General features: G+C 38.5%; 2 protein-coding genes across 2 annotated transcripts in view; both read right to left on the reverse strand.

The window, feature by feature from the left end:
* Positions 1 to 2,476: 2,476 nt before the first annotated feature.
* On the reverse strand, positions 2,477 to 4,709 carry CER1 (cerberus 1, DAN family BMP antagonist). Its single transcript, XM_075488432.1, has 2 exons — positions 4,182 to 4,709; positions 2,477 to 2,770 (listed from the first exon to the last, which is right to left on the reverse strand). Exons 1-2 carry the CDS (start codon positions 4,707 to 4,709, stop codon positions 2,477 to 2,479), a joined length of 822 nt encoding a protein of 273 aa, XP_075344547.1.
* A 5,170-nt stretch (positions 4,710 to 9,879) lies between these two features.
* The window catches only part of FREM1 (FRAS1 related extracellular matrix 1), a 77,553-nt gene continuing 72,999 nt past the window's right edge, over positions 9,880 to 14,433 (reverse strand). Inside the window, exon 38 of the mRNA XM_075527418.1 lies at positions 9,880 to 14,245. Coding sequence (XP_075383533.1) covers positions 14,046 to 14,245 — 200 coding nt within the window. The 3' untranslated portion in view covers positions 9,880 to 14,045. The remainder of the gene's footprint in view (positions 14,246 to 14,433) is intronic.

Raw genomic sequence — 14,433 nt, forward strand, 5'->3', positions numbered from 1 at the left:
TCACAGTTTAGCAGTCAGTCATATCAAAATTACAAGACTGGAAGGTTTTTTCTTTTTAATTGACTTGTGATTTACTGGGAGTGTATGTAGGTCCTACCTTCAAGTGGTTCTCTGCAAGTATCAAACCTAAAACATACTTGCATTTCAGAAAAAAAGAAAATGCAGACAAACGTTCTTATATATTCACACAGCTTTAAAGCATCAGTGATTAGAAACCTGAGAAGATTTAGCTTTTTCAGATTAAAAAATAATATTAGGAATAAAGAGAAAAAAGTTGGGACCTTTGATACTTTGTGTGCTTTTCTTCCTTAGGCTTGATTAAAAACGAACACTAATAATCACACACAATAATTCACAAAGGTTTGATAAGCTGCTGAGGTTTGGACCTTATGGTAAGGCAGAGAGTTGTTTCTTAGCTTTTCCACTTGCACACAGCATGCTTTAAGAAAGTACCAGTTGTTAGGGCTGACTGTGCAATTGGACATGCCCAGTGAGGAGGAATCTCTACTGGAAAAATCTCTACATGAGCCGTAAAGAATTACTTTGTTCTCTGAAACTGTACGGTTGCTAGCTGGTGCTACTTGGCCTGTTAGAAAAGCTTTTCTTTCTTTGGTCATAACCTGAGCCCATTCATGCTCAATGCAGCCTAACATGTGAAGGTAAATTCCTGAATCTGGGTTCTAGTTCATTGCACTAGCATCCTGAGAATATCAATCAGCATAATGAAGCTAGAATAAATATTAAGTTAAAATATGTATTTCCTTTATTGCATTCAATACAGGGTTGATAACACCTTGACAGCTTGTTACTTGGAATGACATCATCTATCATGCCATAACATACAAACAGCCATACACAGTTTGCACATCAGTCCTTAGTGTAAAAGGATAGAGAGAAGGCTTTGTTCAGTTTCAGTATACAATTTTTATTCTTTAAAAACAGGTTTATATATAATGAAAGGTAACTATACACTAACCTTCAGTTTGCTCACTGCAGGTGACCCGCAGAAGCAAACAGCTATTGCAGCAGTTCAGATCCAGTATCAGAGTATCATTCAGATGCAATTTTCAGTAAATATTAAACACGCGCCTTGCACTCCAAAGCGATGCTGAGCATATTTTTTGACAGGCTATTAAGACGCTTCATATCACAGTGCAGTTCAAATACAAGGAATCATGTACCCAACCCTTGAATTGACCAGCTATATCAATACTGATTTCCAATACCCTAAAAAAGAGCTGTGGATAGTTTAACAACAGGGGCCGAGGTCCGAGGGTCTGGTAATAGCAGTGGAGTAGATTCCCAGAGGACTGAAGGAGCTGGGTTAGAAACAGGCTGAAGTCTAGTTGCTGAATCTAGCTGCTGATCGCTGTCTGGTGTGCCAGGTCTGCAAGACAAATCCAGGCCGAAGCAGCTGGAGAGAGCAGAGAGGCAGCAGCTCAGCTAACAGCCACTGGTGCTGGGTTGGCTAGTGCTAGGCTCAGACCTTTCCTAACGGAGAGTTTTCTCGGCTGTTCCTATAAAGCTATATGGATATTGCCATGCTGATAAAATCCTCCTGCAGATTTTCTACCTCATGAATGCCTTTTCTGCTTTAGTTTAGGTGTTGAGAACATTACTTACTTAAACTTTACCTTGGTGTCACTGACAAGGTTAAAATTCATCAGACTAGAAAACGTGCATTGTCTTTCCACAGTGAATTTAAATAATAATGATAACAATCCATTCATTTATGATGTTTTCTGTAGGAGTATACCATTTTTAATATTTTTTTCCTCCTTCTACTGTGTTACGCTTCCAATAGAAAAACCATGCAGAGCAAATGCAGGCGTGTAGGAGAGTAAGTGGTTTCTATGGCAAAATATCCTTTGCAACCACTATCTAAGTCTGTAAATTGTGAGGTATATTAGTTTTCACGGGGAACTGAACTCCAGCTGGGAGCAATCAGAATGTGGCTTAACTAGCCACAGCTCTCTATCTGCCTTATGTCCATTTATATTTTACACTCTCCAGCCACTATCTTGATGTAAAAGTAGACCTGTTTTTGCAAGGAAGAGACTAAAGCCTCATCTGTGTTGCCAGCAGAGCTATACTGGCAGTCCCTGCAAGCAAAGGCCATGTAAACCAGCCAATACATTAGGGTTTTGCACAGATAAATCATGCTAGTTCTTCAGCTGTTGTTTACTAGCATCCTATAAACAATGATAGGAAGAGTGGAAAATTTTTTAAAGGTTTCCCTTGTTAAAGTAAGAACTCTACACAAAAGCCCAGTAATCTCATCTCCATTTCTTTAACAGCTGCAAGGAAACATCTGTTACATTTTAGGTAAAGTTATTGTTAAAGCAGAGAAGCAGTTCAAGTAGACAGTCTACATGTTTAATACTTTTGTGCACCAGTGTGATGAAAGCTTTAGTTCTCTGGTGTTTTTCATTGCCAAATTCATATAATCAAGGGGTTAAGAAGTACTTTGCACAGGTTAATTGTGCTCGTGTACATTTGCATGCAAGTCTGACCGTAGAGATCCAGTCGCAGGGTCTTTAGTCTTCCGAGTCTCACATTTACATTCTTCTACAATCATGATTTCTTTGACCACTGGGACAGAACTGGTGCAGTTGAGATCCAGGCGCTTCATGGAGAACTTGCTGGGCAAGCAATGAGAACAAAAGGTATAAAGACGATCTTCTGGACCAGGAACATGAAAGGAACTGCATTTCCCAAAACACAGATTATTCTGTACCATCACCTTCTCACAGCTCTCATGAGTAACACCCTGAAACAGAAAGCAGTTTGAAGTTCCCGGTACATGAATGGCCCATGGACTTTGCTAGAAGGCATGAAGGCAAAAAAAAAATCCCCAAACACTGTATTTTTTCTTCTCAGAATATTTAAACATGTTTATTTTTTAAGTCAAGCAAGCGGTAAAACATAAGAGCTTTTAAAAGGAAACTTTAGTGTTCCTATGGGTAATTCTTAGATTGAACCACAAAGGCGAAATCTGCTTCAATCAGAGCCTTTGTGAGCTGACAGGGGAAAATCCAATAGGTGGGTTTGTCATATTTACCTTTTAATCGTTCTTTGAGTTCTACATTTCTGACATGGTTAAGCACTCTTACCCACTTAGCAGGACTTAAAACATCATTTTGGCCCAACGTTCTTGTATATAAACCACAAGCTAGACTAAACTGTAATCTTGGAGATTTGTTTCCATGTAGAAGAGGCATAATGTTCTTTAGCATTTTTTTTTCAGGAAGATCTAAATAGCGCAATGGAAGTTCTGTAATCTCCTGGTTTGCAAGAATAACAATTCCTTGTATCAGGAGAGCCTATATCAACTCCCAAACCATAAAAATCTAGACTGAAGTTAGCACTTTTATATTGGCATAACTGCAGCCATCCTGGAGAAAGCTTGCCATATTACACGGCACAAAAAGTAAAAGGTGCAAGTTTCTAGGCCACATCTATATTTGCATATGTCTGCCAGTGAAATAAATTTAGTGAGGGATGTGAAAAAACATGGTCCTTGACGGACTGTGATTACAGAAACAGTGAGAATAGATATTGCCTTATGAGGACTACAGCACTTCTATCTATACTGTTTGCTTATCTTGCTATTACAATATGACAGAATGGCTTCATCTGTGCATGGGACAGTTTACCAGTTCTCCAGCATTCCTAGCACAAAATTAGATGTATGTATCAGTCTTCCGATTAATACAGCAGAAAGGAATCCTTGCTTAACTGTAAGAAAACAACGAGCTTCTCCTGTAAATACTTGCCCCAGGACTCTTTTTGTATATATGCATATGTGTATATGTATATACATATATATACACACAGGTAATTCATGTATATAAACTGTTTAGATGTATATTCATTGAATAGATAATTACTCACCACTGCCCTGCTTGCTCAGACTAGGTCAGAACATCTTTGCATAAAAGAATCAATAACTCTCTGAAAGCTGAACATGTGGCTTTCCAGTGCTGCAATTTAGCAGTTTGCCTCATCAGACTAAAGCTTTTTCAGCCTTTTTCAGCAGTGTTTTTCAGCTGCTTATCATGTCTGAGCATTCTGAAGTGTCCCAGTGACTTAGCAAATGAACTAACCCATGTGTCTCCGGGTGCTGATTACAAGAGGCAGGGGAAAGGACGGGTTTATTGATCTTGGACACCTGTTCTTACCTGGGAAAAAGGCAAGGTTCTGCAGTTTTCTTGGTGCATTTCATTGGTCTTGATTGGCAGGACAACCTCTTCAGATGCTGAATTTTTCTTTAACATGAAGTGGTCCCAAAATTTCTTGGCATCTTTTCTATAGGGAGGTTCAGCCTCCCTCTTGCTGGAATAGTGGGACGGAGGAAAGTTTTCCACAGGAGAGAGCTCTCTGGGTGCTGCCCAGGTTCTCAGGTTCTGGTCTGCATGGAGTTCTGCGTTGGGAAGGATGAATCTGGACATTTTTTTCCCCTCTTGCTTCTCACTTTCAGATGCCGTCTGTGGAATTGCTACAAAAAAGCTTGGTTCTCCCAGAGTTTTCTCAATACCTACTGGGTTTTCTCCCACCAGCTCAGGAAAACTCTGGCTTTCAAGCATATTTTTGTCCAGGTAGAAAAGGTGCTGGAATGGCCTTCTGCTTTTCCTTTGCGGTGAATCTCCCTGTGGTTCTGTGGCTCCAAGACATGAGAGCACTAACAGCTGAAGGAGAAGCAGTGACATGATCCTGAAAAGTGCAACCCTGTAGGCCTGCTGCTATCCCCGTGAACGTAGAGTGCTAGCTTTATAAGTGTCAGCTTATGGCTGCTGTCTGTGTGCAGAGGAGGGGAGGGCTCAGGGGAGACCCTGGTGTGGCTAATTGCATTCATTTACTGTAGATTACAATTATGATAGGGGAGTTTGTGCTAATGAAACTCTGCTTTCAATCTGGATTATGTGTATTAGAAGTTCCTATCTAAAATCTAGTAACCCAGGATGGTGTGGGGGACAGAAGGAGTCAACAGGAGGAGATGTTTGGATAAGCTGTCTAGCTTAGGCCTAGGAATTAAGGAAACATTTGAGGTTGTGTATTAGCATGTTCAATGTGGTCTTAATTGTTTATTTTTACTTTCCATTCCACAAAGCCAGAGACTGTCAAAACAGGGAGTGTTATTTCATCACAACAGGAAAAGGCAAGCTGATTAAAGTTTGCTAAAACATGAAGCTGGATCTGGAGACATCATATTGGCCCATGCTTTCAAAAGTTAAGTCTAATTTTGGTCTTTCACATTTGGGATATGACCCAAGGCCTGCAGCAGCACCACTGCAAACTGGCAGACTGGTGCTCACACAGCCGGAGGAATCTGGCAGAGAGCACTAGCCCTTGCTTCACCTCCTTCACAGCAGGTTTGCAGCTGCTGGAGTGCAGACATGTCGCTAGCCCAGAGTAAAAGGTCCTAGGGTAAAGAAACTCTGTGCCCCAGGTTCTCAAGATTAACTAACACTGCTACATCCTGTTCAGGCACCAAAGCCACTACAGCATCCTGTAAGGCTGGTAAACAAAATGATGATTTAAGCAAAACGTTAGAACTGACATATTTTATGATTCTAGACATCAATGTCTCAACAGCAATATCTAAAGACTACTAGACCCTCAGCTAGAGGTGTCTTTTGGAAAATTATCATGCTGTGCAACATGTAAGAAAAAAAATCTGATAGAACATCATTCAGAGGAAAGTTTGGGGAGAAGGAAAAGATATTTTTAATAAACATCACAAACATTGATCCTAATCTGAAAATACTAAAAGGAAGTTCTGCTTCAGCTAATTTGCCATTTAGGTACTCTAATCTCTACACACTCCTGTTTCTACCAGAAAGAGTCTATCAGTAGACAAGTTTGTAGCTAATCTGTTTATTAGTCTTGAAAACTTGGGTGATCTGTACTAGATGTATGGAGTTATTTGACTTTAATTTCCAGGGAATTAGTTTATTGCCTGATAACTGAAGTAAACCAATTGCCTAGAAACATCCTTGTGAGGCACTGACTTAGCACAAAATTACTGGAGATCTAGAGCTTTTCCTTAATGCATAATTCACTTGACTTAAAATTTGTTCTAATCTTGAGGTCCATCCTGAGACAGAAGTGCATGGAGCTTCAGCAAGAATGGGGTTCACACACCAACATTAGAGTGTATTTGTGGCTTGACCTCCGTGTGATGATCTCATTAAGGGAAGCACAGCCGTGAAGCACAGGCTTTATTGCTCTCTAATTTCAGCTGAGAGCAATTTAATTCTGCCACTGGGTTGGTGCCTTCCTGAAGTGTCAGGTGTGCCCTGGGAGGGCAGATTCTCCCACAATTATCAGGAGTGAAATCATAGAAAATGCTGGCATCTGCAACAAGATCAGCTCTGAGGTATGCCTGTAAAAAGTCCTTGCATCATATTTACACAAGCATGTGCAGCATTATGGTGGAGCAACAATGAGTCAAGAGGATTAATTTGATGGTAGGTAGTTAATTAAGTAGCCTAGAAGTGCAACTTGAATCCTCACTTCCTATCTTTATTGGCCAACAAACTGAACTGAAGCAGTTGACCTTTGGAACTAAAATTCCTTGTATCAGGTGCATGTTGGTACTAGTCATTCAAAATTATTCAGCAAAGATAAGGACACTATATTTTGAGTTTTCCTTCTTTTTTTTCTCTTTATTTTAGTTGCTCACAGAGTTACAAAATTGGGCTGATACTCAGACCTATGTATTATATTGACACAGAAGGGTCTGACACATTTGGCAATGCCCTTCAAACACAAGATTTGACTATTTGAAGCAACATATATTTTTGCAGCTCTTTGCTGCAGAATTTAAAAATATAACACTAACTTAAACAAGCTAAAGATTATTCCTTCTGGATTATAACAACACAACAGAAGTGTTTTTTCTGTTTGCTTTTATCTGTTTCAGCTATTTTTCACTTCCTTTGCCAGGAAGTGCTTTTTCTCTAAGTCTAGACCAGTGATAAACCAGCTCTTTCTGTTTAAAAGTTCCAGCTGTGGTCTTGATCCTGTAATGTCTGTATTTAACTTTATCCATATAAGCAAAATTGCATTAAATTACTCACATGTATGTTTACAAAATTGAAAACTTAAGTGCCTGAAAGGCCCAATTTACCTCCCTTCAAAGCCTGCTTAAAAAGGAAATTCAGGAAATTTCTTTTACCTTCGAGGTAAAAGAAAAAAGGCTTTTAAGTCTCAGTTAAATTTTACCCCAGTCTGCCCTGAAAGAAATAAATATACATGTATGTGTGAAGGTGTATTCTGCCCTTCTTATCTGATGTGGTTGAAGCACGGTTTGATGCCCAGATAGCATCTTAAGTTTCTGCCAGAGGGTTCTCTTCTCTGTAGCAAGAATATGAGCAAAATCCTTTTATTACTGCTGTTTACAGAGGGTTCTTTCTGCAGCTCTTCACAAAGAATAAATCATTTTGCAAGCAGCAGATATGGTGCAAATGATTTAAGGATGTCTGTGTCAATGCACAGATAAAAATTAAGTAAATGGTAGTACTGGAATGATTGGGCTGCGCAGACACTTTTATCTGAACTAAACTGGTCTGGGTTATTGGTGCAGTGCAAATATTAACAAGGAATGTATAAAAACCTTAGTATTGGCATATATGTATAGATGTTAAGCTGCTTGTGTTATATTTGCAGTGCAATGGCACTGAAAAACACCTGTTCAAGATCAGGATCCATTCATGTTATGTACCGTTCTATCCTGTAACATACAGCAAGAAAAAAAGGCCTGCCTTAGAGCACTTCAGATGTAAAAGCACAAAATATTATTTACAGAAGGGTAGGAAAGAAGGCTGAAGCAAAGCAGTGTCAGCAAGTCACTCTGCAAATCACTCTGCAATCCGAAAGCAGAGAACAGAGCTCTCTTCTCTAGGTCAAGCCAGTTCTAGTTCCTGGGTTTCCTTGGATGGTTTTACCTAAGATCTCTGAGAGCCAAAAGCAGCATGCCAGCTCTGGTTCTGTCAGGCCAGTCTAATACTGTTCAGTCATGCCTATGGTAGTAAGCTGTGGCTGCTTTCCAAGAGACAAAGTTGGTAAGAAATGGGACCTGGTACCTCTGGGCACAGTTTGTTCCATATTTACACACGGTCTAAATCTGGTTTGGAGTCAGCTGCCTCTATAACCATGCACAGGTAGCAGATCTGTCCTCAGCCTCTCAGCTCAGCCAGCAGCCTGCCTGCATTACGGGAAGGCATCCCAGCTCAGACAGCGAGTTTGGAGAATCATTCTGCAGTTAAAAATAGTAAGTATTTGTACGTCTCTTTGTGGTGACATCAACTGCATAGACTAATAACTGACAACAGAGATTGGACTGGGAACATTATCATTATGTTCCAAATACAGCTAATCTCAGATTTCTACAAAAAGCAATGCTGTATCTTTTATAAAAACTTGTTTTCCTGCCTGATTACCCTTTCATATAAGCATAGCACATGTTTTCACTGTATTTTGGTTGTTAAATCTTGTGGCTAAATGCAGCAGTGTCTTTCAAGCAGGCTTTGATTTGCCTTCATAGTAGCAATTTATTTAGGACATTCTGTTTTCACTAGAAATAGTCACCAGTGAATGTTTGCCCATCCTTTTAAAACTATCAGGTCTATAGATGATAAGTGCTATGCAAATGCAAAGTGGTATTATTCATTTGTTTCAGAGCCATAGTTTATTCAGTCATTATGGACATAAACTGAGTAATTAGTTACACTGCCAGTTGATGCCTAAAAATAATTCTTAGGCAGTGCTTGAATTACTTGCCTTCTGTTGAGCTAAATAGTCTCATCATAGCATGATTAATGATTAAATCATTAAAATGGATTTTATATATAACAGCCCAATTCAATATCCTATCATTTTTGAAACACATCCTATGTAGACAAACTTGTATCCAGATATATCTTTTACAGAACCCATATGAAGACCTCAGAACTAATGAATTAGCGCTATGCAGTTTATTCTCTAATTATTGTACTTATCAAAGAAAGACATCTGTCGTCTTTGTTTTACTGAGTTTCGGGGAAACAGACCACATACAGGCCTCATGGGAAAGTTATAATTATGAATCCAAAAGGCTTTTCACAAGGTATGATATAAAAGAACAATCAATCTGTTTAGTTTGTACCTTCAACCTTAGATAATGTACATCATTAATTCCCCTCTTTGCTATTCAGTTTCGAGTCCTCTGTTGCATTGTTTCTTTCTTCACTCATTTATACCTTCCTGTTCACATTTCTCTGTTTCTTTTCTCTGTGCTGTAGCAACAGAACTGGAGTCTTAAGTTTCAAACTGCTGCCAAAATGTAGATGCTCACACTTGAAAACGTTCACTTGTGTGTCCAGCAGGGCTAGGATTAAGCGTTCTTTCATTTCTGTTGGCCCATGTTCTCGTGCCTGTAGGTACGTGCACATGATGCAGTGGATGACTTTATCTCTATTATAATTCTCAGGCTGGTAGGTTTTGGACAGGTGTCCAGCTCCTGAAGCATCTCCGGAATGGTACTGGCACATATGTACTGCCTAATTGAGAGCGTACCCAATTCCAAACCCAGCCTGAGGAGCTATGTCGGTTATGTGCTTGATTGCTTCAGCTTGTTAAGCTGTGGCACAGTGAGCCTGGGGAGAAAGAGCCTGGGCAAAGAGACGTTTCAGTCTTCAGGAAGACACATCTTTCTTAGATTGCTATGAATAACTTGAGAGAGCAGTGGTGATTCACTGAAGAGTCTGACAACACCAAGACAATGTTTGTAGCATAGTCCAAGGAAGAAGATGTAGATAAGGTTTCTTTTATTAAAGTAAAAATATATTTAGACTTACCTGAAAATTTCATGTGTATGAATAAAATGATATTCTTTGCTTACTGTGCTTATATCCAATAGTTCAGACACCAGATTCCTATTCATTAGGAATGAATCTGACCGGAAAAAATATGTTATCTCACCACTATAAAAATAAACAAACAAACCCTATTTGTGTTCTTGTCTTCTAACCTTATACTGCTTGTGTACTGATGCAGAGGATAGTAGTTAAGCAATTGAATTGGAGTAGCAGAGTTCTCCATATTATAAGCAACATACCTTCTTAAATGGTAATAAGAGAGGAGAACTGACATCTGCATCTCCTCCATGAAGATGACTTCCATGAAGATGAGGGACAATGACTTTTTTTTTTCATATTCTCCTTTAAATAAAGAATCATATTAAAATTCAATTTCATGGACTGACAGTCTTTCTTGAATTCATTATCTCTCTTGTATATCTGTTTGCAGATCTGTAACTTTTCTTAACTTTACTTCTCAAAATGAACAGCATTTTTTCTTTTAAAAATGGTTTGCTCACGATACAGATGTCCTTATAGTATTAATTCAGGAACAGGCTCATACAAAAGAAGAAACAGAATTCAGAAACTGCATAAACAGTAGGTATATTATGCTTAACTATAAGTACATTTCTACTATGTCCCACACTATGTTTGTTATCACTAAAAAAAAATTTTGTGACATTATGAAATTGAAGAAATACGTACTCACCAAAATATGTTTCAGTTTTGTATTAACACACATTACAAAGTTAAACATAACAATATATATAGGGTTCTGAATACAAGAATTACAATAGCACCAGTCTTGTGATGTAAATAATGCAGAATCACAGTATTCACTGAATTATATATATACTTCTCTCAAAGCTATTATTATAATTTTAGAATGAGTGTATGAAGACTTGAAGGCATCCAGTAAGTTTCAGTGTGTACAAAAGAAATCTGGAAAACTTTTCTGATTTTTTTCAGATTAAAAATTTGATCTCTGTTAAGTTAATAACAACACAAATGTTTCAGAAATTTTGGTTTGGAAGAAGTGCTCCTGTGGCCAGTTGCCTATCAATTTTTTTCATAACCATTGTCTTCTCTGTCAAATTTGTTTGAAATTGGTGAACAGATTTAAAAGATACTTGACAGGGAGAGAAGGCGGTTAAAAGCGACAGGCACACAAAGAGCTCACATTGTCCATCCCTTCATAGAAATCTAGGCTAACTGCTGGGTTCTTTTCACTGAACTGCTGCATCTTGGTTCTGTTGTTCTTAAAAGGCATATGGATAGTCATGGTGAAATAAATCCTCTGTTTATGCAGAAAGTGTGGCATCCATAGGCGAACACCAGAATTTACATGCTTGTACTTTCAGCCTCTTGAAATTCCCCTGCTGATGCTGATCCTCTGAATACTGATTTTCTGCTGAGTTTACTCAGAGTGTAATTCAAAAGTATTGAAGACTGGAAAAATTCCCAGTAACTTCTCAGGATTTTAGGCCCTTCCTTTACTAAACCTCTTAGAGACAACAGCTTCCTATGGCAACAGAAAAAGTGATTTATTTGTGCTTTCCCTGATTTGAGGATGTCGTATTCTTTGAATCCAGTATTCTAATAAAAGCTGTAAAAATGTGTGAAAAAATACTTTATTTTTAAGGACAAATTAAAATTTAGGAATAAATGTTTGGAACAGGTTATTGTATCAAAAAACAATTCAGCAGCCTTTCAGGGCAGAAATATCCTTGCACTGCAATATAAGAATTTTAGCTTCATTAGTGTATTGTATTAGATCTAATGAAACCAGTAAACACTTACAGTTTGCACAACTAACAGTCTGTTGTGTACTGAAATCTTCATACTCTTCAATCACTTTAAAGTAGTTCAAGTGAAATACAGAAAAGGGAAGTTTTCCCCTCTTCTCACAAAAGCAAACCTCTGAGATCACTGTTGTCTCAGACTAGGCATGCGTCATTTATTAGTTACTGATCAAGTAACAAGCACCTTGGTCAAAATTCCCTCTCTGTTGATGTCATTCATTTATTAAATAATTAGGAGAGGTATTTAAATAATCTCAACAGGTTTTATGAAGATAGAACCAATAAACTCAGCAATTTTTACAAAAAGAAGGCCCTAAAGGATTAAAAGTTTATGTCTAACCAAGCTCTCTTAGTCAATTTTCCCTGGAATTCCAGAACACAACAGCAAGAGATCCCAAGATCCTAATTTTTTCTGCAGTGAAACCTATCAGAAATAAAAACAGGTCTAGATAGGTACTCAGAGGTACTTGTTTTGGGGAATTCTTGAAACAATTAGCCTATCTATGTTGATCTAGAAAACTCCTTAAGCAAAAGTGTTAGTGTCTAGCAAAAGTGTCTAGAAGCTTGGCATAAAGATTACCATGACAAAAAAAAGAAATCCTGGAGATACTTTTATCTGTATCTGTTGTTACCGACAGTAAGGGTGATGAGGTTCTGTCCACAGTATTTTTCCTCCAATTTTGCAATGCGCTCGTGCTTATCTGCTACAGTCCTTTCAGAAAGGTTCTCTCCTATATATAAAGACTGTCCAGCTACTCACATGCATATTCATTTAACATGTCACAGGCAAGGAGGAAGGGTAAATACCCCATGCATGCCAAAGGCAAGGAGGAGGGATAAATAATCCCTGGAACAGCATCCCTCAGCCCAGAGAGGAGAGGTGATTCTGCTGCATCTGTCCCTCACAGGACTGAGAAATTGCTGTCAGGAACCCCCCCAGAAGAAGGAGGTTTTGCACCTCTGGTGCAAATACTGTAGAGGTGCAATTGATCCAGAGACTGGCCAAATAGACAAGCTGATAGGGGACAAGGCTAGGCAGAAGGCAGGCAGATGGATGTGAGTTCGTAAAGTACAGGGCAAATTCACCCTACTCAAGTGCCACACCAACTGTCACACACTCATCACGGGCAGAGGGAGAGTTTGAGAGGAGCTTTAATTTTTTTTTTAGGAAACTTATGACTTGTTTCTTTTTTTAATTTTAAGGCTGTCAGCAAGAAGGTCCTAAAGCAAGATCTTTGACAGGTCAAATATAAATTTACTATAACATTACAAAATGGTAACACTGCAACTGCATATATTTAAAATAAGTTAAAATTAAGTTATGGGCAGCTGTTTTTTCCTATTAAATGCTGATTTTTAAGCCTGTCTCAGAACTAAATCTGGATTTTTTTATTATTATTTTTAAAAACCTCAAATCCCTAATAAGGACTTAGATTAATACTCTTCAAAAGCCATAGCTGCTTTAGTACAAAATATGTCTCGCGATTACATTGGTTTATACACACATATAAATCCTACTGATGTTAATGTATCACTGAATATCCCAAGATAATATTCTAGGATTAAGCTTCAGTATTAATTTTTTTGTGTAAATCATCCTTTGATATAGCATTGGATTTACAGAGGTCCCATTATTTAATTACACTAAAAATTACAGCTCCATCCTGCAACTCCAAAAAACATTGAACAATTTTGGTTAGGAATGTGAAATGGTATGCAGCTCTGTGTGAGCAGATCCGCTAGGATCTGAAGCTGGCCTTGGGAGGCAGAAAAAGAAATACAAGGCTTTGCTCGCTGTTGGTACTCTGTCACTAAATCCTGCCGTTGGTATTTTCGTAAGACATTGTACCAGGGCATCCACCAAAGAAGCCCCAGTCTCCTGACATAATGTCCCTCCCCTCATCACTCAAGAGGACCTGTTTTTAGCCAGCAGAGTCTGCCCTCATTTCCACTCCAAGCAGACTTCCTCTTTTTGTAACTGCAGGGTAAAACTGCAGGTTTTATTGCAAATGAATTAAAGCAACAGCCAATTCACAACCCCTCCTTAAAAGCAAAGCAAATCGACTGATGTGCTACTTTCTTTTTTTAAAAAAAATAGGTATTTTTACACAGAAATGTGATGAAAGCTTTCAGGCCTAGCTCTTTGGTGTAAAAATACATACGAGTAAGTGACAGATCAAAGTCTTTAGGGAGAGTTCACAACCTTAACATGGACTTAATCTTTGCAACTGACCTTTATTCCTTGGGTAGAGTTCAATGCATCTGCACCTCTGACAGCATATAAAGTAAACCTTGCTGATAATTAGGACAGTTTTCTAACTGCATACCCTCACATGTCTGCAGATAAATAAAACTGAAACAACATGAATGTCCACATGCTTTCACAGGGATCCTCCAATCTTTACAGCTTTCTTGAACATATATAGCTGTTCCGTTTGACCTTCCTGCAGTCAGTTGCTTGCCATTTTCCTCGCTTCTGCACCAATACACAATTTCTTCCTCTCTTTGGAAAGTGGTAGGAGCCTCTTCTCCAGTTTATGTAGGTGACAGGTTCTCCTCCGTTCCACTCCCAATGTCCAGGATTGACTTGGTCGTTGAAGCCTGTGTGAAATCGGTAAGACCAAATCAGTGCTGTTTATCATCTCTGGAGCCTGATGCCAACAGAAGCATGTTGTTCTATCCCTTTTTAAAAAAAATGCATACACTATTGTGCTGAGAGAAAAAAACCCATCTGGAAGAATACAATTAGAATGAAGAGTACAATTTAATATTTCATAAGGCAATTAGTG

This window comes from Mycteria americana, chromosome Z (genome assembly GCF_035582795.1).
Source record: "Mycteria americana isolate JAX WOST 10 ecotype Jacksonville Zoo and Gardens chromosome Z, USCA_MyAme_1.0, whole genome shotgun sequence".
In the NCBI taxonomy this organism is placed as follows: Eukaryota; Metazoa; Chordata; class Aves; order Ciconiiformes; family Ciconiidae; genus Mycteria; species Mycteria americana.